We start from the raw sequence: 23,796 nt of genomic DNA, 5'->3' as shown, positions 1-23,796 counted from the left end.
TTTGCTCATCCCAAGCGACCGCCCGCATATACCTTGCCTTCGGGCGAATTAGAAAAGGCGCCCCCTCCTGGCCCTGGAAGGAAGTTAAGCTGAATTCCGCCCGCCGCCCCCCCCCCCCCCCCCCCGCCCCCGGCACACACCACACCTCTCTTGCTCCCTCTGCCGTTTGCTGTTGTGCAGTGCACAACCTGTATTACTGTATCAAACGGATTTGCATTTATCACATCTGGGTAAGCTCTAGACCAGCCCATGTTCTTCTTAACATCTACTGGGTGTCATTATTATTATCATTGTAATATTGAAGTTCTGTGGGACAGGGGAACAGAGAGGCCACCCCTTCCCATCCCCACCCTGCTTCTGGATCCTCCGTGTCTTCCCAGGGGCTGCAGAAGATGAGAGACCCTACCTAGCACCCCCAGCCATGAAGTTCAGCCGCAGCCTGTCTGTGCCTGGTTCGGAGGACATCCCGCCGCCGCCCACCACGTCCCCACCAGAGCCCCCCTACAGCACACCTCCAGCCCCCTCTTCCTCCGGCCGCCTCACTCCCTCTCCCCGGGGAGCGCCCTTCAACCCCGGCTCAGGTGTCCCCCACCCCGCCTCGTCACCGTCGTCCTTCGATGGGCCCTGCCCTCCTGAGAGCCGTGTAGGGAGCCGTGAGAAGAGCTTGTACCACGGCGGGGCCCTGCCCCCTGTGCACCACCCGCCCCCCCCACACCAGCCGCACGCTCCGCTCCCCCAGCCACACCACCACCACGCCCACCCGCCCCATCCCCCGGAGATGGAGACAGGCGGCTCCCCCGATGACCCCCCACCGCGACTGGCTCTGGGGCCCCAGCCCAGCCTGCGAGGCTGGCGGGGCGGCGGGCCCAGCGCGACCCCGGGGGCCCTGTCCCCGTCGCACCACGGCAGCGGGGGCGGGGTTAGCGGCTCCTCCCAGGCCCCGGCCCTGCGCTACTTCCAGCTGCCTCCCCGGGCGGCCAGCGCGGCCATGTACGTGCCGGCCCGTTCGGGCCGCGGGCGCAAGGGCCCGCTCGTCAAGCAGACCAAAGTCGAAGGCGAGCCCCAGAAGGGCGGCGGCCTCCCGCCCACGCCCTCGCCCACGTCGCCGGCGTCCCCGCAGCCGCCGCCGGCCGCGGCCGCCCCGTCGGAAAAGAACTCCATCCCCATCCCCACCATCATCATCAAGGCTCCATCCACCAGTAGCAGCGGCCGCAGCAGCCAGGGCAGCAGCACCGAGGCGGAGCCCCCGACCCAGCCCGAGACCGCGGGCGGCGGCGGAGGGGGCGGCGGCGGCGGCGGCGGCGGCGGCGGCGGCGGCTCCTCCGCGCCGAGCCCCGCCCCGGCCATGTCGCCAGTGCCGCCGCCCCCCTCGCCCGTGCCCGCCCCCGCCTCGCCCAGCGGCCCGGCCACCCTCGACTTCACCAGCCAGTTCGGAGCGGCCCTGGTCGGGGCGGCTCGGAGAGAAGGGGGCTGGCAGAACGAAGCCCGCCGGCGGTCTACGCTCTTCCTCTCCACCGACACGGGGGACGAAGAGGGCGGCGAGAGCTCGCTGGGCCCGGGGGCGCCCCCGGGCCCCCGGCTGCGCCACTCCAAATCCATCGATGAAGGCATGTTTTCGGCCGAGCCCTACCTCCGGCTGGAGTCCGCAGGCGCCGGAAGCGGCGGCGGCTACGGGGGCTACGGAGCCGGCAGCCGAGCCTACGGGAGCAGCGGAGGCAGCAGCGCCTTCACCAGCTTCCTGCCGCCGCGCCCCCTGGTCCACCCGCTGACCGGCAAGGCCCTGGACCCAGCCTCCCCGCTCGGGCTGGCCCTGGCCGCCCGAGAGCGGGCGCTGAAGGAGTCCGCGGAGGGCGGTGGGGCCCCCCAGCCCCCTCCGAGGCCCCCGTCGCCCCGCTACGAGGCTCCGCCGCCCACGCCGCACCACCACTCGCCCCACGCCCACCACGAGCCGGTGCTGCGTCTCTGGGGAGCCCCCCCGCCGGACCCGGCGCGCCGGGAGCTGGGCTACCGGGCCGGGCTGGGCAGCCAGGAGAAATCCCTTCCGGCCAGCCCGCCAGCTGCCCGACGCTCCCTGCTGCACCGCTTGCCGCCCACCGCCCCCGGGGTCGGGCCCCTCCTGCTGCAGCTGGGGTCCGAGCCCCCCGCCCCGCACCCCGGGGTGAGCAAACCCTGGAGGTCCGCAGCCCCGGAGGAGCCCGAGCGGCTGCCCCTCCACGTGCGGTTCCTCGAGAACTGCCAGCCCCGGGCCGGTGGGGCGGGGGGCAGGGGGCCCCCCTCGGAGGACGGGCCGGGGATCCCGCCGCCCAGCCCTCGCCGGTCCGTGCCCCCCTCGCCGACCTCCCCGCGGGGCAGTGACGAGAACGGGCTCCCCCTGCTGGTCCTGCCGCCCCCCGCCCCCTCGGTGGACGTGGAAGACGGCGAATTTCTCTTTGTGGAACCGCTGCCCCCGCCCCTGGAGTTCTCCAACAGCTTTGAGAAGCCCGAATCGCCCCTCACGCCGGGGCCGCCCCACCCGCTGCCGGACCCACCCACCGCGGCCAGCCCAGCGCCCCCTGCGCCGCCCCCTGCCGTGGCCGCCGCCCCTCCCACGCTGGACTCCACCGCATCCAGCCTGACTTCCTATGACAGCGAGGTGGCCACGCTGACCCAGGCGGGCCCCGCAGCTGCTGGGGACGCGCCTCCGCCGGGCCCAGCAGCCCCAGCCGCCCCGCCTCCCCCTGCCCCACAGCCTGGCCCAGATCCTCCAGCTGGCACAGATTCTGGTATCGAGGAGGTGGACAGTCGGAGCAGCAGTGACCACCCGCTGGAGACCATCAGCAGCGCGTCCACGCTGAGCAGCCTGTCTGCCGAAGGCGGGGCTGGCGGCGGGGTGGCCAGTGTGGCCAGTGGGCCGGAGCTTCTGGACACGTATGTGGCCTACCTGGACGGCCAGGCCTTCGGGGGCAGCGGTCCTCCTGGCCCACCATACCCGCCGCAGCTCATGACTCCCTCTAAGCTCCGGGGCCGGGCGCTTGGGGCCAGTGGAGGCCTGCGGCCTGGCCCCGGTGGGGGACTCCGAGACCCTGTCACTCCCACCAGCCCCACCGTCTCGGTGACGGGGGCTGGAACCGATGGGCTGCTGGCCCTGAGTGGTTGCTCAGGACCTTCGACGGCAGGTGTGGCCGGCGGTCCAGGGGCTGTAGAGCCAGAAGGCCCACCGGTGCCCTTGCCATCCGCCTCCTCCCTGCCTCGGAAGCTGCTGCCCTGGGAGGAGGGCCCGGGTCCACCACCACCACCCCTGCCTGGGCCCTTAGCCCAGCCTCAGGCCTCAGCCTTGGCCACAGTAAAAGCCAGCATCATCAGTGAACTCAGCTCCAAGCTTCAGCAGTTTGGGGGCTCCTCGGCAGCTGGTGGCGCTCTGCCCTGGGCCCGGGGAGGCGGCGGGGGAAGCGGGGACGGCCACCACGGGGGAGCCAGCTACGTCCCAGAGAGGACTTCCTCCCTGCAGCGGCAGAGGTGAGCCGGGGGCTGGAGGTTGGCAGTGGAGGCCAGAGGGGCTGGCTGTGGGTAGCAGAGACCGTCTTCCACATAGCTGTGTCCCTTTAGGGTCCCAGGTGGTAGAAAGAAAACAGAAGCCGGGCTGGCTTGGAGAAGTTTGCCCTCAAAGAAGCATGCTTTCCCAGCCACTTTAAATTTCCCTTTATCTCAGTAGCTTCTGTGGTCTCCTCCTGTCACCATGACAACCCACATTCCGTGATGAACAAAAAGAGTGATCAACAAAGGAGGAGACTGGCGCACAACTTGCCCGATGTCTGTTTCCTTGGTGGGCTGTCAGTTCTGACAATCCCTGAAATCTTCAGGTCCCTCGAGCCCCGTGTTGGTCAAGACAAGATGCTTTAGGGCACGGTCCGTGGTTACAAGTGTGGTTCTGGAGCCAGGCTTTTTTGGATCCTGGTTGCAGCCCCGCACTTTCTAACTGGGTGACCTTAGGCAAAGGGATCCACCTCTCTGTAGAAGAGGGACAGCACAGAACCTTTCTAAAAGGGTTTTTGAGGGCATGAGATGGGGGAGGGGAGGGGTCTCTTACAAAAGCCCAGCAAGTATAGATGGAGAAGTCCAGGAAGATGCAGAAGTTTTCTAAAGCAGCTAGCGAGTTGGAACGGCCACAGAGTTCAAGCCCATTCAAGACCTTCTAATCTTAGGGAAAGCATAGAGTCACATTCCTGATTCAGACACACAGAGCGAGTGGGGAGAGGGGTTTTTTTAATCCTCTTGTTCTGCAGAGCTCACCCTAATTCTCCTCGAGGGTTTGATATCCACATGGTGATATTCTGAGGTGGTTTTTGAGGTCTTTGAGATCTTAAGGCATCTCACTGATGATTCTTAAGTCTTCTGGGGAGAGGAAAGGATGCTTAATTTAGTTAACAGATCCACCAATAATTGATTTGTCATCTGTTCTGTACCGGGTGCCCTTCAGGGTGAGAGGGACCCCACAATGGACGAAACAAGCAGAGCATTTCCCTCATAGACCTCACAGCCTAATGAGGCAGAGGCGGGGGCCAGGCGATAAACAAAATCATTGTCATCATCCTAGGGGAAAAAAATGCAGTAACGCGATGGTTAGAGAAAGTCTCTCAAATAACGGGCGAGCTGAGCAGAGACTGGAGGAGGGAAGGAGGCAAATCGTTTGGCTCCCTGGGGGAAGAGAGAGCTAGGCAGAGGGAACTGTTCAAAGGCCCTGAGGCAGGGACTGTTCTGGAGGGAGCTAAAGGGATGAGGGGAACCTTTTCCTCCCCTTGTTTCTTCTCTCTTTCATCTCCCTCTCCTCACCTCTCTCTCTCTCTCTCTCTCTCTCTCTCTCTCTCTGTCCCCCGTCCCCTTCCATCTCTCTCCCTTGAATGCTCATCCTCTTTTTGTTCCTCTCTCACTGTCTCCCTGTCTTCCACTCTGCTGTGACTGGCCATACCCGGAAAGGCAGTATAGGGTAGTGGTTAAGAGCTCAGACTTTGGTGCCATATAACCGGGCTCTGCCACTTCCTGGCTGTGTGTCCTTAGGCAAGTTACTTAACCTCTCTGTGCTGCTGATAATAATAGTAACCTGCATCAGGGCTGTCACGGGGATTCCATTGAGATGGCGATATGTAAAAGCACTTAGAACAATGCCTGGCACACGTGAGCATCAGTAAGTGGTGGTGATTATTATTATTATCACTTAATGTCTCTTTTTCTTTCATCTCTCTTGACTGTCACCCTCTCCCTGTCCTCTCACTTCTCTCCCTTCATTTTCTGTCCTGACATCCATCTTACCCCCTCGCTTGCCCCTTCGATCTCTCCCCTTCTCTCTCCTCCAACTCTCTACCCCTGCCCCATGTCTCTCTTCCTCTCCCTGTATCTTGACCTCTTCCTCTTTCTCACCCGCCTTTGCCACCCCCGCCCCCCCGCAACCCTTCTCCTCCACCCCTGCCCCGTTGTCACATTCCAGACTCTCGGAAGACTCCCAGCCCTCGCTTCTCTCCAAACCTGTCAGCAGCCTGTTTCAGAACTGGTCCAAAGCGCCTCTGCCGCCCCTCCCCACAGGAGGCGGGGGCTCCGCTTCGGCCGCTGCGGCCCCGGGGGCCACCTCGCCGTCGGCCACCTCCTCCTCCACGTCCGCCCGCCACCTCCAGGGCGTAGAGTTCGAGATGCGGCCACCTTTGCTCCGCCGGGCCCCGAGCCCGTCCCTGCTGCCCGCCTCGGAGCACAAGGTCAGCCCCGCGCCCCGGCCCTCCTCCCTACCCATCCTGCCTGCTGGACCGCTCTACCCGGGCCTCTTTGACATCCGCGGCTCCCCCACCGGAGGGGCAGGAGGCTCGGCTGACCCCTTCGCCCCTGTCTTTGTGCCACCGCACCCCGGGATGTCCGGGGGTCTCGGCGGGGCCTTGTCAGGGGCCTCGCGCTCCCTCTCACCGACCCGCCTGCTCTCCCTGCCCCCGGACAAGCCGTTCAGCGCTAAACCTCTGGGGTTCTGGACCAAGTTCGACGTGGCCGATTGGCTCGAGTGGCTGGGCTTGTCTGAGCACCGAGCCCGGTTCCTGGACCACGAGATCGATGGCTCCCACCTGCCCGCCTTGACCAAGGAGGACTACGTCGATCTGGGGGTGACCAGGGTGGGCCACCGCATGAACATCGACCGGGCTCTCAAATTTTTCCTGGAGAGGTGATGGCTGGCCCGGACGGACCAGCCCGTCCACGGAACCCTTGAGCCTGCTGGCCTCTTGACCTCTGAACCCTGACCTTCATTCTCTCCCCGGGCCAGGGACTCTGCTAAAACTGCACCCTGACTCGTCTCCCAAGGCCGGAGGTCACCAGGTGGCCTGATCTGGCCAGACATTGGCACCTCACAGGAGGGGGCAGCTGACACAAGACTGTGTGTGTGTGTGTGAAGCGGGGAGTGGAGTTGGGTGGGGGGGGAAGGAAGAAATCACAGAGGGGGATGAAGAAGGAGGGAAGGGTCGATTCTGGGGAGGAGGGGACAGACAGAGCCATAGAGGGTCAGCCCTGAGCCTGACCGGATGGGGGTCGTCCCCCAGGCCGCAGGGGAAGGCGATGCCCTCAGATTCCACCACCTGCCACCCTCTAACAACCCTTCCCCCCTCTCCAGGCCCCTCGGCTCTCCCCACCCTCCCCTCTCCCCAGCACACACAGCAGCCCCCCGGCCTCTTGCACGCTCCTTTGCACGCCTGCTCACCTCTCTCCCCTCCCTGGGCTACAATTTTGCACAACTTTGCCCTCTCGCTGTCCTGCACACTGCGCCTTCGCTTCCAGCTTGCGAGGCCCTCAGCTCTCCAGCTCACGCTCAGTTTCCCTGGCACACCGTGCGTCTCTCTCCCCACGCTCCACACCCCCTGGTCTCTCACACTCTTGTTTGCACACGCTTCCTCCGGGGCGCCCTCCCTTCCACCCCTCACTCCCGAAAAATCTCTGGGCCCTTGCTGCAGACACACTTGGGACACCCTTCCCCTCACCTTCTCACAGACTGTGCGCCTCTCCCGACACTCTCACCTCCATTCTCTCGTAGCACTTTCCCCTCTTATTCTTGCACCCCCGCATTCTCACGCTACACGCCCCTCCCCCCTCCCACTGTTGCTTGCACCCGTGCCTCCCAGGAACCGAATCTCTCGCAAGTGCTCATGCCTCCCCGCTTTGCCGGGCTCCCGACTCCCTTGCACCTTTCTTCCCCAAATCCTTGTCCGTCTCCATCGTCAACTCTTGGGTGAACCTTCTGGCATGCTCGCTCTCGCGCACTCATCCTCCCCAGTGCTTCCACTGCTCCCTTGAAGCTTTCTTCTCTTCCTTAATGTTCTCGCCTTCCGTGGCCCTGCTTGCACACTCATTCTTGAATTTCTACTTGTTCATGTCAGCTCCTGGGTGACTTTTTCCATCTCCCCTGGGGAACTCTACTACCTCTTTCTTTTTGCACACTCATCTCATTGCACACGCGCTCTTCGGCTGTATTGTTGTTTCTTTTCCTGGCACTTTTTTTTTTTTTGGTCCCGAAAGACCAGCTCTTCCGGTCGTTCACACTCTGCCTATTCTCTTAGCTCTTTACACTCTTTTTCTCCTTCTGGCAAGAGAAGACCCTACGCACACTCACTTCTTGCCCAGTTTGCTTCCATACTTCCTCCTCTCCCTTCCCCGGGCTTGGCCCTCTCACCTCCCCTCCTCTCACTCTCCCCAGCCTTCCGGTCCATCCATTTTGCCCGAAGACACCGCTCCCTCATCTCCTAACCTTTCTGTCTCTTCAAGAAACTCCTCCCTCCAGCATGGCTGTTCCTTCCTGCACGCCTCCCCCTCCCTTTATTCCTGGGGCTTGGGAATTTTAAGCCACCCCTTCCCCTGGAACACCTCCTCCCCTACTGTGGGCAAAGGGGGGGAGGGCATCGCCCTCAGGTCCCCCCCCCATGTTCAGCTGCCAAAGAAGAGAGCTCCCCCTCCTTCCCCCAATTCCATTCCCACTCTGCTGCCCTCTACCCCCGAGGCGGGGGCGCTCCGTCCATGGGGGGAGAGTGCTTGCAGCCCTCTCCCCTCACCACGTCAGGGATCTGCGGGGAACCTTGTGGGAGGGTCGTGGGAGGGGGGAGGGGTGGCGAGGAAGGGAGCGGAGGTCGCGCTGGGCCCCTACCCGCCCCCTCCCCCTTGTCCGTAGGATGCCCCCCGTCCGCAGGGGGCCTGCGCGGCGCCCGTCTATCAAGGGCTTGTTCATTCTGGATGGGTGCCGCGGGGTTGGGGAGGGTATGGGGGGTGGGGAGGGGGGAGGGGAGGTTGGGGTGGGGAGGGGGAAGGGACTGGATGGGGGGCAGCGCGGGGCGAAGAGACAAAGCAAAAAGAGGAACGATAACAAAGGAAAATACAAAAAAAAAAAAAAAAAACCTAGAACACACACAAAAAAATCCAGAAAAAAACCTGAAATAAAAGCCCGAGAATTGTCTTCCAAGGCGGGTGGGAGGAGGAAGAGGAGGGGGGCGGATGCGGACGTCTGGTTCTCGCTGGGACAAGGATCGCACGCGTTCAAAGCCCCGGCGCCCGGGTCTTCCCTCTCTCGGGCCTCAGAGTTCATCCCTCAAGGGATTGGGACCCAGGTGTCCATTTCCAGGGACTGGAGGAAGATTTGGGAGGCGGGATTATATCGTGGGGGTTCGTCCCTACCCCCCATCACCTCCCACCCCCTGACTCCCCACCAAGATTTTGCAGAGAGAAATGGCTTTTGTACCAGGTCATTCTTTATAATTAAACTCACAGTATCCACCCCCTCGAGCCGACCCCGCCTCCTTCCTGGGAAGGCAACGCCCCTTTCCTTCGGGATTCCGGGTGGGTCGCCCGAGCCCGCTGGGCGGTGCGCAGGCGCAGCCGGGGCCCGCCCCCAAAACGTCAGACTTCCTCGGTCGGCTCCGCCCCCAGAGCCTCGAGCATGCGCCGTCGGACCAGGGAGCGGCGCAGGTGCAGGCGGTAATCGCCCAGCAGCAGTTCGTCGTTGCGCACGAGAAGGTGGTGGAGCCCGCGGAGGCGGAGCCCCGAGCGCAGTAGGCGCGAGCGAGTCTGGAAGTCCGTGACCGTGATGAGCCACCTGCAAGGGGGCAGGGCCAAGAGGAGAGGGGCGGGGCGGAGACGGAAGGGGAATCGCTGGCCTTGATTGTCCCAGAGTCCCTGCCTGGTCCCTGTTCGTTTACCAACTCCAGTCCCTCAACCCGTCACTACATCCCTAAACTCTCCAACCCTGCACTCTCGCCGAGGTCAATCTGTACTTCTACCCTCACCTGGGTCAGTCTAGGTCCCGTCTTCTCTCTCAGCCTGGCTCTGTCGAGGCTCCATCTTTTTAAACCGCCGCTCCAGGGCCTTATCCTCATCCAGCAGCTCCAGGTCCCGCCCCCTCAGTGTGGCTTTCAGGCCCGGCCCCGCGCCCAACTAGACCTCCAGGCCCACCGATCACTCTGGCCCCGCGCCTGCAAAGTGCTCAGTCCCGGCTACGCTCCCGCTCAGAGCTGTTTCCCATGCTCCGACCACACACCTCGGTCTTGCGCATCCCCGTCACCACCTGGGTCACTGAAAGTCCGGTTCCTCACTCAAATCCCACCTTCTTTTCCGATCTCACCTGCCCCTGCCCCTTCACTGCGCCCACTCTCGCCTTAGCCCCTTCTCGGCTCTCACTCTCTGCGGGGTCTGGATCCTTATACCAACCACGCCATTCTCCGGGCGCTCCTGGCCCCGCCCCCTCACTGCCCTCACTTCTCCGCCCCGCCCCTCACGGAGCTTACTGTTGGCCCACATCTCCTATTAGCTCCCGGCCACTCAGAGCCTCCGCCCCGCCCCGCCCCGCCCCACCTCTCACTGCCTTCACTCCCCTCCCGGCTCCCCCATCGCGTTCACCGCGGTCCTGCCAGTTGCGGTCCTGCCCCTCCCGGTCGCTCCAGGCCCTGCCCCCGCCAAGGACTCACCGGTCCCGGCGCCCAGCAGTCCCACAGATGACGTTCACGTTCTCAAAGCGGATGCTCCTCACACGCCCGCTCTCCATGGCCCCGGGTAACTCGGCCTCCAGCGCCTCCAGCACCTCCAGGTGGGTAAGGTCCTCTTCGGGCTGGGGATGTCGGAGAGAGAACCTCCGTCAGTGACACTCGGAGTTCAGTCCGGGTGCAGAAGTCCCCACCCGAGACCCCACCTGCAGAACCTGCCAGAGCGGGGAGGATAGGAATCTTTCAGGTAGCAAGGCATCTACTGCCATTCAAGGTCATTCTCCAAAAAAAAAGCCAGTTCTCACCAAACCGATTTGCCAAAAGTCAATGAAGAGCTGACTGAACGATTCACCGATTTGGCCAACTTTGCCAATCTACTGAAAACCTTTCCAGCAACCTGCGTTGGATGGCGAGACTCGGGCAGCCCTTGAAGATTTCCGCAAGGATCTAAGCCGTAATTTTTTCCTTTTTTAGTCATATTAGCATTTTAAGAACTATTCAGTTCTCAAAAAATAAGGCTCGTAGGAGGATATGACGTCTTGTCAATCTATTTTGCATTCAGAAACATATATTGATCATCAACCACGTCTTCAGTCTGAGATTACCGTGTCGAAGGCGATACCCTATGTCATGACATATAAAATTGCTGCGAAACCACAGTGAAATCATGAAATTGGTCACCTCCAGGAAGGCAAGCCTTGGATGTGTATGTTGGGTGTGTATGTTGGGTGTGTGTGTGTGTGTGTGTGTGTGTGCGCGTGTGTGTGTCTCATGTTCAAAAACACAAAGAAGCGGAGCAATAGGGTGGGGATTGGCCCCATAAACAAGAACAGCAATCCCTGTGTTGAGGCCCAGTCACACAGATGAGCTGAGGGAGCACTTCCGAGGCTTCTGCCTGGCGAGCCTTGTTTAATTCTCAAATGGGTGAGAACTTAATAGATACCTCCTCTGAGGCAGGAATGCCCAAAGGATCCGTACACTGAATAACCAAGTCACTGAATCTGTCAAACAACGGGCTTTGTGAAATGGATTTTTGCGATATCTGTAAATTTTACAGAATTTCATAATAGGTGGATTAGCAGGACTCCCTCTGTCCTCAGTGTCCCCTCTCTCTGCCTCTCGGGCTCCCCTCTGGGATCAGCAGTGATAAATTTGATGATGAACCCTTTGACAAATTCACTATCAATTTTCAGCCACTTATCCTGGTGCCAAGCCCACAGCTGATGAGCTGCAGAGCCTGGATTCAACCCCTGTCCACCTCACTTCTGAGCCTGTGTCCTTCCCACCATGCCACCAGGGACCTGGGATCATGGGGGTGGGGGGGACACTCACTGAGGTCTCCATGCACAGACAGAGGGGCTGGGCAGCAGGTGGCATGGGGAACTTGCGGATGCACGGGAGCTCTCGGTCCAGCGCCTCGTATTCTGCAATGACCTGGCGCAGATACTGCTTCCTGGGAAGACAGCCAGCGGACAGGGACCTCACAAAGTTAGGGGTCCAAGCCACCGCACTCAGAGGATCTCAGATCAGAAATCATGGGGCCAGGGACCACTCACGAGGATTTGACAGGTCTGCCCAGGCTCCGAGCCTGCGTCTCCTCTAGGGTCTCTAGGTCCACAAGAAGTGCTCCTGCGGATGGAAAACCCAGTATCAGCTGCCTTGAGCACTCCTCGCACGTCATTCCACTTGAATAGCATCACCAAATGACTGTCCGTGCCACCCCCAGGATAGCTCTTATGCCAGTTGTTAAGCTGTTGTCTCTCAGCCCCAAAGGACTCTACCAACCCCATTTCCACTCGGACAGTTGGGGTCCTGTTAGGCTCTGCCTAAAGGGGGTGCTAGCGGGAGACCGCAAGCCAGGAGGAAAGGGAAGGGATGTGCTCCTTTTTGCTTCCTATTTCCAATCATCCCATCTTAGCTTCTTCACTGCAGCAGCATTTGAATCTAGTTATATGGTTTTTCCAACACTCTCAGAACTGGCCTCTTGATTGGAACTTGATTCATAACAGCTTTCAAATCTGGACTCTTCTACACAACCCCTCCATCGACATCGGTCTCTTCTATGGCCAACTGCTAGTTGTCCCACATAATCCATTTCCCCTTCCTCTACAATCCTAGAGTTTTATCCAGCTGGAAACAACAGTTCCCAGCCTCCCTTGCAGCTAGGTGTGGCCACATGACCAAATTCTCGCCAACACTGTTAGCAGAAGTGAGGGGTGCAACTTTGGAGTCATTTGCTTAAGAGAAATTTTCTTGGCTTGGACTCAGTGCCCCTTCCCTTGGACCGGAATGTGGATGTAGCAATAAGCCAACTTTATTCTTGCTAGAGATGATGGAGCGCCATGGGTCCCTGTATTCTCGAGGGGCTGAGACATCCCACCCATCCAGACCACCTTCCTCCTCTTACACGAGAGAGAAACCAACTGTTTTCTTAACGCCATTGAGTTTGAGGGTCTCTTTGTTACAGCAGCTGAAAAAATGCAGAAAGCAACCCCTGACAGCCAGGAGCTGGCCTGGCACTCCCAGAGGGACCCTGGTGACCTCCCTTTGGACATAAGGAGTTTCACAGAATTCCAACAGCAGCCAAGGTCACTCTGTGACCATGATGGGCCAAGATAAAAAGAAGACCCCTCTGGAGTCATGTCTCAACACAGCACAACCTCGACGCTGCCCAAACCACAAAACAGACCAAATATTCCCCTCTGGGCTCAGAGCTGATGCTGCTTTTTTCCCAACCAGTGTTAGTGCCATTCTGATGGCTCTCATGTCGTGGACTTGCCTCTGCTTCCTGCCAGCATGTGATCCAGAGCAAAGCCTGCTTTCCAGATTCCTCCCCAAGTCACCTAACTCAGCCCAGGTCTCTAAAAACCTCTTACTCGGACATTGATGTGTTACTATCTCCCTCATTCAGTAAACTCAGCGGCGTGCTGGTAAATGTCCTCTCTCCCTCCCTCCCTGCCTCCCTCCCTCCCTCCCTCCCTCTCTCTCTCTCTCTCTCAGCATCTGCCTGTTTTCATGGTCTCAGTACTCTCACCCTGACCAATTTTATGCTACCCATGGTTTTCACAACCAGCTTGCAAAATTCACCACTCGGCTCTTGTGAGCTGGGACAGGCTGTCTCCAGCACAGGGCTGTGTCCCAGCTATGCTCCTATAGCGGTCTTTGGCTTCAGCACATCAACACAGCTCAGCTTGTACCATAGTAAGCCCCCCTCTCTGGTCCCTGTTCTTCCACCTCCCATCTGTTTTGGCAGGGCAGCTAGGGTGATCTTTTCGTCTCAGCACCACCAGAGGCTTCCAAACCACCGGAGGCTTCCTCTTGCCTTCAGCATAAAGTCCTCCCTGTGATGGGACTCATTCCTCAATGTGTGGTCTGGGGAGCATTTCAGGGTCCACCCCAGACCTATTGGGTGAGAGTCTGCATTTTAGCAAGATCCCCTTTGAGAAGCACCTGCCCTGCGTGTGGTCACTCTGATGACCTCTCTGATCATTTTTCTCCAGCCATACTGGCCTCCCTTTCATCCCCCCAACATAGTAATCTCCTTCTCAAATCTGTCCACTTAACAATAATAATAACTACGTGTTTACAGCCCCCTTTAAAAAGCCAGGCACCTTTTAAAGTGTTTTTCCACTGAATCTTCAAAACAGCCTTCTGAGTGAGTGTAGTTTAACAAATGATGAAACGGAAGCACAGAGAACTTTAAGTGACTTGCCCAAGGTCACACAGGCCAAGTGACAGAATCAGGATAAAAATCTAGGCACTGGATCCAGAATCTGTGTTCTCAATCCCCCAGTCTGCTGCTTCTCGCCCCACTATTGTCTAGACAACAGCTTCCTAACTTCTCAATATATATCTCTCTCTCCCTCTTCATTCACCCCATCAGAAGCATTTAGAAATGTAGATCTGACCACATGGCCGTTTCCATTTCCTCAAAACCCTCCCAGGACTTCTCATTGTCACTGGGATAAATTAAGACCAAGATCACACATGACCAGACCCTGCTGATGTCTCAAGCCTGATCAGACACTATCGTCCTCCTCACTTGCTGCATTCCAGAAACATTGCCCTTCTGTGACTTGAACTCTCCATGCTCCCTCCTGCCACAGGACCTTGACACATGCTGTGACTCCGTGTGGAACTCTCTTCCCCCTCACTTAGCTCATCAAGTCTCCCTAAGTGTGTCAACAGTTCCTGTCATGAACTCATGACACCATGTATTTGCTCTCATCACAGTTGCAATTTTACATTTACTTCTATGAGTCTCTAATTATAATGTGAGCAACATGAGGTCGGGGACTTGTCTTTCGCTCTTGGCGTCTAGCAAAGCACCAGGCACCTAGCTGTAAGTATTTATTGAATAAAGACTGAAGGAATATAACCATCAAATGCAATATGTCAACTCTGGGTCTTAATTAAAACAAACCAACTGTGAAAAATAAAATTTTTAAATAATTAGGGAAATTTAAATATGCACTAGGTATGAGATGATAGTCAAGAAAAATTGTGAATTTGTTAGGTGGAATTAATGGCATGGTAGGTCTGTTTTCTAAAAATCCTTAGCAGTTAGAAACACATGCTTAAGTATTTATGGGTGGAAAGGAATTATGTCTGGGATTTTCTTTAAAACAAATTTGTCCTATAGAATGTCCCCCCAGAAAGTGTGTATGTGTGGGTTGCTTAGATGAAACAAGACCAGCAAAATGTACATTGTCTCTATTTTTGTGTATGTTTGAAATTTTCCATAATAGAAAAAATCTTTTAAATGTCTATCATAAGTAACTTAGAAATAAAATTATACGCCCTGGAAATGTGTGTGAAATGACTAAAAAAACTGACTGTAGCAGCATCAAAGGTGTATGTTTAAAATGTAAATAAAACTGTTTCTCATGAAATGTGGCATTAGAAATAAAGATTTCTAAATTACAACCGTGATTTTAATATATTTGTTTCAATGTATATGTGTAACTTAGTAAAGGTATAAATTTAAAAATAAATACTTATTGAATAATTGAGGAAACACGACACTTTCAAACTTCAACAGGCATCTCCAAGGCCTCCTGTGTGCCTTGGAGAATGCTGCAGACCAAGAGATTAATGAGACCCCAGCCTGCCCTCCAAGAGCTTCCAGTCTGGTGGGGTAAGTGTTCACTGTAAAGGGCAATACTTGCTACAATGGACGTGTCACGAGGCAGAGAGGAAGCCCAGTCTGGGGGCAATCAGGGAAGGCTCCTTAGAGGAGGTGATGTCTACAGCAAGACTTAAGGGATAGGAGTGGGATAGGGAGGATGGGAGGGAGGCGCAAGAGGGAGGGGATATGGGGACATATGTATGCATATGGTTGATCCACTTTGATGTACAACAGAAACTAACACAGTACTGTGAAGCAATTATACTCCAATAAAGATATATTTTTAAAAATAGTGAAAAAAAAAGACTTAAGGGATAAAGGAGTTGTTTGCTAAATAAAGAAATGGCAGAGAAGGAGATGTTTTATGCAGAGGGACCACGGGGTGGGGGCGGGGGGTGGGTGCTAAGGTCTTTAAGCAAAAGAGAATATTCCCAGAATTCTCTTCAGGTCCAAGGCTAAGGAGTGCTTATTGCAATTGTAGGTTATTAATTATTTGTGAGATAGTGTGTTTCATGTCTGTCCTCCTTGCATGAGAACCAGCTGGGTCATTTCATTCATTACTACAGGCAAAACACTTGGGACCCACAGGCTTTCTAATGGCCTGAGCCAAAGTTTGCAACCTGACAAGCTAAAAATGTTATTGGTTCCAAAACACCACAAAGGAAACAGCAAAACTGAAATGAACAAATATCGATCTGCAAAACGAGCCAACTGGTCAACTCAATGTCACTCATCTTTTCTGGAGCTACACATAAAGTATACTTATCAGATGGGTACCTCCGTCTAGGTTAGAGATGATGTGGGGTGGGGCGTCTCCAAATGAAAGAGGTCTTCAAAGACACTAAAAGAGACCCGAGGACAGAGAAACTGTCTGTTTTGCCACTAGAGCATTTGCTATGCCTAGCTTAGCCCCTGGCACAGAAGAGGTGCTTATAGCCGACACCTTCTTCCTCCATTTGAGGAGTGTCCATTCCCCACCCACGCAACCAGGTAAGGCTCACCAAGCCCCGGTATCCTCAGGGATATCCCATCCAGTGCAAAGCAATGTCTTCTGACCCTTACTGCTCATCGTAATTACCTGGCAAGCATTCAAAAACTATAGTTGCTGACAAAGGATTAATCTCCAAAATTTATAAGCAGCTCATGCAGCTCAATAACAAAAAAACAAACAACCCAATCCAAAAATGGGCAGAAGACCTAAACAGACATTTCTCCAAAGAAGATATACAGATTGCCAACAAACACATGAAAGGATGCTCAACATCACTAATCATTAGAGAAATGCAAATCAAAACTACAATGAGATATCATCTCACACCAGTCAGAATGGCCCTCATCAAAAAATCTACAAACAATAAATGCCGGAGAGGGTGTGGAGAAAAGGGAACACTCTTGCACTGCTGGTGGGAATGTGAATTGGTACAGCCACTATGGAGAACAGTATGGAGGTTCCTTAAAAAACTACAAATAGAACTACCATAGGACCCAGCAATCCCACCACTGGGCATATACCCTGAGAAAACCATAATTCGAAAAGAGTCATGTACCAAGATGTTCATTGCAGCTCTATTTACAATAACCAGGAGATGGAAACAACCTGGGTGTCCATCATCGGATGAATGGATAAAGAAGGTGTGGCACATATATACAATGGAATATTACTCAGCCATAAAAAGAGACGAAGTTGAGCTATTTGTAATGAGGTGGATAGACCTAGAGTCTGTCATACAGAGTGAAGTAAGTCAGAAAGAGAAAGACAAATACCGTATGCTAACACATATATATGGAATTTAAGGAAAAAAAATGTCATGAAGAACCTAGGGGTAAGACAGGAATAAAGACACAGACCTACTAGAGAATGGACTTGAGGATATGGGGAGCGGGAAGGGTAAGCTGTGACAAAGCGAGAGAGTGGCATGGACATATATACACTACCAAACGTAAGGTAGATAGCTAGTGGGAAGCAACCGCATAGCACAGGGAGATCAGCTCGGTGCTTTGTGACCGCCTGGAGGGGTGGGAGAGGGAGGGTGGGAGGGAGGGAGACACAAGAGGGAAGAGATATGGGAACATATGTATATGTATAACTGATTCACTTTGTTATAAAGCAGAAACTAACACACCATTGTAAAGCAATTATACTCCAACAAAGATGTAAAAATAAATTAATTAAAAAACAAAACTATAGTTGCTAGGTCCCCCAGAACTAGAGATTCTGGTTAATTGGAACCTGAAGTAGGATTAGGTATAGGTTTTTTTAAAAAGTTTCTCCCACCTGATGCGTAGCCCCACTGACTAAAATAATCATGATAATCTCGTTCCTTTTGCCAGGGATTGAGACAAGAGTGAGTGGATGACTTAGTGCTGGCCAATGAGATGTGAGGAGAGTTTATTTGGGGTTCTTAAAGTGAAGACCTCTGGAAGTGATGCCTGAAACTGTGGCAGCCATTTTGTAACCATGAGGTATGCAAGCTGGTGTGCAAAGGGGTTATATCCCAGACCAAAAAGCAGGGACATAGAAACTGGCTTCTCAGTGACATTCACTGAGCTGCTGACCCAACCAAACACAAACCCTGATCCACCTCTGGGCTTCTCTTTGAGTGAGACAATGACTTTCCTATTTTTATACTGCATTAAGTCCAATTTTCTATCACCTGCTAGCCAAATAAATCCTCACCAAGATATTACTTGAGAAATGTCGTATGAGTGAATGAATGAGCTGTGCTAAAGTGGAGTGGAAGGAGGGAACCCTGGAAGATGAGCCTGTCAGCTAGTGTCAGGCCACACAGGGCCTCAAACAAAAGCTTGAGGGGCTAAGACTCTCTCCTGGGAGTGATGGGCAACGTGGAAGAGCTGTGAGCAAGGGAGAGACAGGGTTAGTGCTGGGTGTCAGAAAGGCTCCTCTGGAGCTATGTGGGGGATGGGCTGGAGGGGAGAAACTGGAGACCAGGGAGTTACGTGGACAAAGGGTCCAATGGAAGAGGACAAGGCCTGAGCTGGGGCTGTGGGAAAAGAGAAGTAGGGACAGGGCAGAGAGAGTAAGCAGGAACATGGGGCTGGGACTGATGGCTGTGGAGGTAGTGGGAGTGGGGGAACAATGCCGGGCGTCTAGACTGGGTTGGCAGTAGCACCATTCAAACATGGGAAGCAGGGAGGAGGAGTGGCTTTGGGAGAAGATGTTGAGGTCAGTGCGGGAGACAACGAGAATGTGAGAGACCAGGGTAGGGAGTCTATGGGGGATAATGGCCTCAGAAGAGTTGTTACGGCCCCAGAGATTCATGGGAAATGTAGTTCTGGGTCCAGAACATTGGTCAGGGAATTGAAAGACCTCATGGGAAATGTAGTTTGAGGTCTAAAGGGTACGCTCAGGAATCTGGTAGACATAAGAATTTGGGGTAGCTCTTTCTTTGGAAGGCCAGTGACTCACTTAAGGTCACACTGAAAGCCAGGGCTGTGACACAGTGCTCATAGGAAGGACCCCACCCGCCCAACCCCACACTTGGATACAAACACACAAGCAGACACGATTCGGTACCTGCCTCCCTGTGCATGCTGGGGTTGCCCATGGTGGAGGAGCAGAGGGGCTCCACCTCGTGTTGCATCCTGAGAAGGTGGTAGGGGTTGTCTCAGGAGGATGGGAAGAAGAGCTCTGACCGGGTCACCCACCCCAGCTCCTTCTCCCCGCTGCTGCTTCCTCCTTCTTGTCTTTGAAGCCCCGGGGAAAAAAAAAAATGGAAGGCTGAGACCACATGGAAATCCAGTTTCCCTTAACCTCTGGGAGTCCCTGTGTGCCCCAATTATTTCTTTCCCACTTTCCTGCCTCCTCCTCCATGTCTCCCAGTCTCCTCGAGTTTCTTCCCCCACCCCTCTCTCTGCCCCCCTCCCTCCCTCCCTCTCTCCCCGTCTCTCCTCCAGTCTTTCCCTTGATTTCTCTGTCCTTTCTCCCCACATCTCTCCCCTTCCCTTGTTCCATCTCCCCAGTCTCCCCCATCAGTTTCCCCAACATCTCGCCAGCCCCCCGTCCCTCTCTCTCTTCATAGTTTTCTGCCTCTCTCTAACCCTATCACCCCCTCTCTGTCTCCCTACCTCTCTCCCCATCTCTCTTCTCTCACGGCTGCCTCTGCTGGGCTCCTTGGCTTCCCTCCCTCTGTCATCCCTTTTCTGTTCCCACTTGCCCTCCACTCATCCGTGTTTCACACAGGAACTGGTTAGGTACAGGTGAGATTCAAACAGAAACTGGGTTCTATATGGGGGAGGGAGAGGTGAGCAGGGGGCCTGGTTGCCATGGTACCTCCAGTGGATGGGGGAGGGGCTGGGGGCTCCTGACCCCAAGGGCAGGAGTGAAGGAGTTTAGCCACAGAGGTGCCCACTGGGCATCCCTTCTTTGTGTCTGCAGAGCTCTCAGCAGGAACCATGGGAGAGGAGCGCAGACGTTTTCAGTTACTTTTCTATCTTCCCAGTCTGTCTCTGTTACCCGTATCTCTAATCTTCTCTCGATTTCATCTGGTCTCTGCCTTAGCTGTCAATTATTCCTGCTTGATAAACATTGACTCCCTGCTTGTTAGACAGTAGCACCTTGATTTTCTGAGTCATTTGTTCAGGGATGAGCTTAAAAATCAACGTAGGATACAGATTCAACCCCTGGACTTTTGCCGGACCTGTTACCAAAGAGGGTCTTTCTTTTTCCAATGAGGTTGCCAGGCCGGTCGGAGCCTAGGTTGGAGCTGCTGGGGACCATCACATCGCCACATGGGGAGAGAGCCTGCCTGAAAGCAGACAACACGAGGAAAGCAGAAACCAAAGATGCAGACAGATTCCTGAAGACGACTGAGGACACCTAGATCTAGCTGTCCCTCAAGCCCTCATCCACCCAGTTAATTCCCTCTCATGCTCAGGTTATTTGCGTTTCTGTCATCGGCAATTACAACAGTCCAGACTTAAATGGACTAATTTCCAGACCCAGTTCCTCTGTGGCCCTGACTCCCTGTTGGCATATCCTTATGTCTTTTTCTCTCCCATCAGGCTGTCCTTCACTTCCAGTTGCCAAGTCCATCCCCATAGGACAGGAGACATCTTTCATCCTTATGACCACAGGCACACCTAGCCCCTACAGCCCATCAGTCTTCAAACTCTACCCCTTCTGCCTCCTGGCTCTGCTCTTTCTTCTCGTCATTCCCACAGCCCGACACCCACTCAGGTTTCAAGGTCTTCTCCTTCCTGGACCCTCGCCCCAGCCTCCTTCTTGCCCTCACATCCTCCAGTCTCTCCCCCCTCATTCCCCTCCCACAAGGTTTCAGAGGGGTCTTTCTGCACTTGGAGATGACCCTGCCCCTCCCCTGCTCTCAGCCCTCCCATGGCTCCGAACTGCATGATCTGGTCCCAGCTTCCTCTCTCACCTCATACCTTCAAACATTCTTCAGTCACCTTTTATTAATTACTTTATTTAATTAATCCCTCCCACCCCTCACTCCTGTCTCCACTCTCCACATGCTGCCTTCTGCCCTTTTCCTGGTGCGCAACCACCCTCATCCTTTCATAAGAAGCTCAAGTGCCCCCTCCTCCAGGAAGCCTTCTCTGACTCCTCCTCCTACCAGTTGTGTTTTCTGTCTCCATCCTCTGCATGTTCTTTATCTGCTCTTTTTTTTTTTCAGACCTCTGAACACGGTGCACTCCGCCTGTCTTGCTCAGGAATTTGGGTCTGTGTCTGCCTCCCACTCCAGACCAAGGGCCCCTGACTCATCTCTGGCTCTCCAGCATCAGGAAAGTGCGGAACATGTATGTTGAATGAATAAACAAGTGACGATTTCCCTCTATTACTGTGACTCACACTCAGTACCCCCTAAGCCCACTGCCCTGTGTCTCTTGGTCTGCATGAGGTAACATAGGATGAAGAAGAGAATATGGACTCTGGAGTCAAACAGGCTAGCATCAAACGCCATGGCCGGGCTGTGCAAACTTGGGCAAATGTCTTTCCCTCTCTGAGCCTTGGTTTCCTCATCTCTTACCAATAATGCTGCCTTGAAGGGCTAATGGTGCTTAAATAAAGCAAGATACAGCAAAGTCCCCACATGTGAGCCAGGCACACAGGAGGCACTCAGTTGCAGTTTGCTCCCTTTCCAGAGTTCTTTATCTCTGTGACCAGCAGTAGCTGCCTCTTCTGGACCTCTCTTCTTCCTTCCTTGGGTGTCTTTGTCTCTCTCTCTCTCTCTCTCTCTCTCTCTCTCTCTGCATCTGTGTGTGTGTGTGTGTGTGTGTGTGTGTGTGTGTGCATGTGGCTCTCTCTCTCTTTTTCCCTCTGGTGTCTTGGTCCTTTAAGTTCCCATCTCTCTGTGTCTCCATTATTTTTCTCCCTCTCTCTACCTGTCTCTGGAACCCTTCCTCATCTCTCTGTGTGTCTGAATTTGAATTTCTATATCACGTGCCTCTGACTTTGTCTCTCATTCTCTGTGTCTCTATGCCTTTCTGCATGTCTCTATCTCTGTCTCTGTCTGTGTGTGTGTGTGTCTCTGTGTCCATCACTTTATTTTGCCATCTGTTTCTCTCTCTCTCTCTACCTCCTTCCCGGTCTTTCTGCCTTCGCCCCACCTGCCTCCCTCTGCCACTCACCCCAACTCTCTTGGGTCATCCCTGTCCCACCCCCTGGCCTGGCATGCAGCCCGGGACACAAATCCCTGAATCAGCATTTTCCCTCTATTCCAGAAATTATGTCAGCGCCGCAGTGGGGGGCGGGGGGGTGCTGCTTGTAGCTCAGGTTAGAGGGTTTGCCTCCCTGCATCCTCAACCACACGGGCCGTGGCCAGCTTGGTCCACCTCTGTTCTTGGTGTTTGTTCTCCCAGGGGAGCACCAGGAGAACAGGTGAATCTGTGTTTACACACAATGTGCGTGTCTCTGGGTGTGTGTCTGCGTCTGTTTGCAGCACATTTGTGTGTGAATCTGTAGGTACTTTGCAAACTCATCCGTTCGCTCCTGCACGGATCCATGCATGCATCCCACCAACGATCCCCTCATCCACTCATTCAGCTATCAGCCGCTCATCCATCCATCCACCCATCCAACTCATGCATACATACATACACTTCTCTATCTATCCGTCCACTCGTTCATTCATTCAACCAACCAATACTTATTGAGTGCCTACTGTGTGCCAGGCACCATGTCAGGCAGCGGGGACACAGCAGGAAACAAAAGTGCTACCCCCGTGGAGCTTATGTGCTCATCAGTCCTCCTCCATGTGCCAAACTCGCTCCCACCCCAGGCTTTGCGTGGACTGTTCCCTCTCCCTGGAGCAGTCCTCTCCCCTCCCCCATCTTCACCTGGATTACGCCAACTCAAATGTCACTTGCTCAGAGAAGCCTTCCATTGACCTCCTTCCCAGACACACAGCACCTGGACTTTCCTTCCTAACATTGATACCCATATGGAGTTATTTAATGACCACCTGTCTCCACCACTAGACCGTGAGTCCTCCCAAGGCTGGGATTTTTGTCTGCTTTGTTCCCAGCCAAATCCTTGGTGCCTAGAACAGTGCCTGGCAGTCAGTAGATGCTCAGTAAGTATCTATCAAATTGGGTGCATGGATTGAATTGAACGAATGTCTCTGTCTCCTGGTTCCCTGTCCAGTGCTCCGGGCTCTTCTACACCCCTGGTGGTGATGACAGGCAAGGTCCTCAAACTTCCTATATGCAAACGACGTAGTGGCTGAACTCAAGGAGTCTAGGGTCAGACCACATGGCTTTGAATCTCAACTCTGACACCTCCCTGCTGTGTGACCTTGGGCAGAGCACTTCCCCTCTCTGAGCCTCAATTTCCTCACTTGTAAAATGCAGTGAAGGAGTCCATGAGCAAATGCGTGTAATTACTAATTATGACAACAGTAAACATTAACCATTTTCTCTAAGCACCTCTGGTGAATTGAATTCAATCCTCGAAATAACTTAATGAGGTGGGTTTCAAAAAAAGATTACCCTCCCAATAAAAAGAAATTAGAAAAAAAAAAGATTACCCTCATTTACAGATGGGGAAACTGAGGCACCAAGAATGTAAGTTATTCACCCAAGGCCACAAATGATGAAAGAGCTGGGATTTGAACTCAGGTACCCCACTTCCAAAGTCACACACACAACCAGTGCACTACAGCTATTCCTCGACACCCAAGTGCCTCTTTGGGAACATGTCGTGGGAGTCTGGCAAGCCCGTCTGTGTGCACATCTCTGAAAGTGTGCATCGCTGCACACTCCTTCTGTGTGCCTCTCCCTGTGGAACACAGCTGCCTGTGGACCCTGGGCGGAGGTCTGGCTGTGAGAGTGGTATTTGGGGTGCCTGCTCTTGTGTGCACATATCTGTGGGTGCACCACCACCCCCATGCAAGCTTCCCTGGGTGCAAACGTAGGTCCATCCGGGAGAATACAAGAAGCACTGAGGATAGGATTCAGAGTGAACCCGGAGGCATTTCTGGGGCATTCAAAAGTATGATGGTGACTGCAACGTGTATACATAGGCAGCAGTTGGGCGGATTATCTAATTAAAGGGGGGGGCCTAGGGGACTCCTCTTCAAGTGTTTGCAGAAGAAGCAGCAATTTTTTACTTAGAGATTATATTTATATGGGTGTCACGGGGAGGCAGGGGGCAGCACTGAGGAAGACTGGGGGTGGTGAGGGGGCTCCAAGTCACCCCTACCGGCTGCCACTGAGACCAGGTAGCTC

General features: G+C 54.8%; 2 protein-coding genes across 3 annotated transcripts in view; one reads left to right on the top strand and one right to left on the bottom strand.

Moving 5' to 3' along the window:
* Nucleotides 1-6,384, top strand: part of SHANK1 (SH3 and multiple ankyrin repeat domains 1) — a 46,160-nt gene extending 39,776 nt beyond the window's left edge. The window contains exons 24-25 of the mRNA XM_079906741.1: nt 381-3,495; nt 5,462-6,384. Coding sequence (XP_079762867.1) covers nt 381-3,495; nt 5,462-6,179 — 3,833 coding nt within the window. The 3' untranslated portion in view covers nt 6,180-6,384. The remainder of the gene's footprint in view (nt 1-380; nt 3,496-5,461) is intronic.
* Nucleotides 6,385-8,322: 1,938 nt separating this feature from the next.
* Nucleotides 8,323-18,695, bottom strand: LOC307179220 (uncharacterized protein C19orf81; the record flags this gene model as incomplete). 2 transcript variants are annotated; one of them, XM_079908108.1, is made up of 5 exons in its annotated part: nt 8,323-9,082; nt 9,951-10,090; nt 11,298-11,418; nt 11,522-11,594; nt 18,629-18,695. In XM_079908108.1, the coding sequence occupies 5 exons, from the start codon at nt 18,693-18,695 to the stop codon at nt 8,887-8,889; spliced, it is 597 nt and encodes a 198-aa protein (XP_079764234.1). In that variant the 3' UTR covers nt 8,323-8,886. The 2 variants fall into 2 exon arrangements, 1 of the variants encoding a protein (XP_079764234.1); XR_013825343.1 differs by lacking the exons at nt 9,951-10,090; nt 11,298-11,418; nt 11,522-11,594; nt 18,629-18,695 and adding an exon at nt 9,608-9,703 and having other exon boundaries at nt 8,966-9,082.
* Nucleotides 18,696-23,796: the final 5,101 nt, after the last annotated feature.

This window comes from Stenella coeruleoalba (genome assembly GCF_951394435.1).
Source record: "Stenella coeruleoalba genome assembly, chromosome: 20".
Classification (NCBI taxonomy): Eukaryota; Metazoa; Chordata; class Mammalia; order Artiodactyla; family Delphinidae; genus Stenella; species Stenella coeruleoalba.
Note: the sequence above shows the minus strand (reverse complement) of the source record. Positions and strands in the feature narration are given on the sequence as shown.